The 200-nt window shown below is 64.0% G+C and overlaps 1 protein-coding gene across 1 annotated transcript in view; it reads left to right on the forward strand.

Annotated features, from left to right (window-relative positions):
* The window catches only part of LOC104074944 (disintegrin and metalloproteinase domain-containing protein 33-like), a gene marked incomplete at both ends in the record, with an annotated part of 22,826 nt that overhangs the window by 12,775 nt on the left and 9,851 nt on the right, over positions 1-200 (forward strand). Inside the window, 1 exon segment of the mRNA XM_009575255.1 lies at positions 175-198. Coding sequence (XP_009573550.1) covers positions 175-198 — 24 coding nt within the window.

Genomic DNA, 200 nt, shown 5'->3' on the forward strand with positions numbered 1-200 from the left:
CCGGAGCTGGCAGCCTCCTGGCTCCATCCCTCCTGTTCCCTGGTGCAGAGGGACACCCCTCGCCCGGCCGGGAAATGCAAAACAGGTGGTTTTTTGGGCCGAGCACGTGGGGTTTGTTGCTGCCCAGCCCTGCGTGGTGGTTTCTAACGGAGGTCTCCATCGCCCCTCTCCCAGGACCACTGCTACTACCACGGGCACGT

The sequence above is a fragment of the Fulmarus glacialis genome, unplaced genomic scaffold (genome assembly GCF_000690835.1).
Source record: "Fulmarus glacialis isolate BGI_N327 unplaced genomic scaffold, ASM69083v1 scaffold15893, whole genome shotgun sequence".
Lineage (NCBI taxonomy): Eukaryota > Metazoa > Chordata > Aves > Procellariiformes > Procellariidae > Fulmarus > Fulmarus glacialis.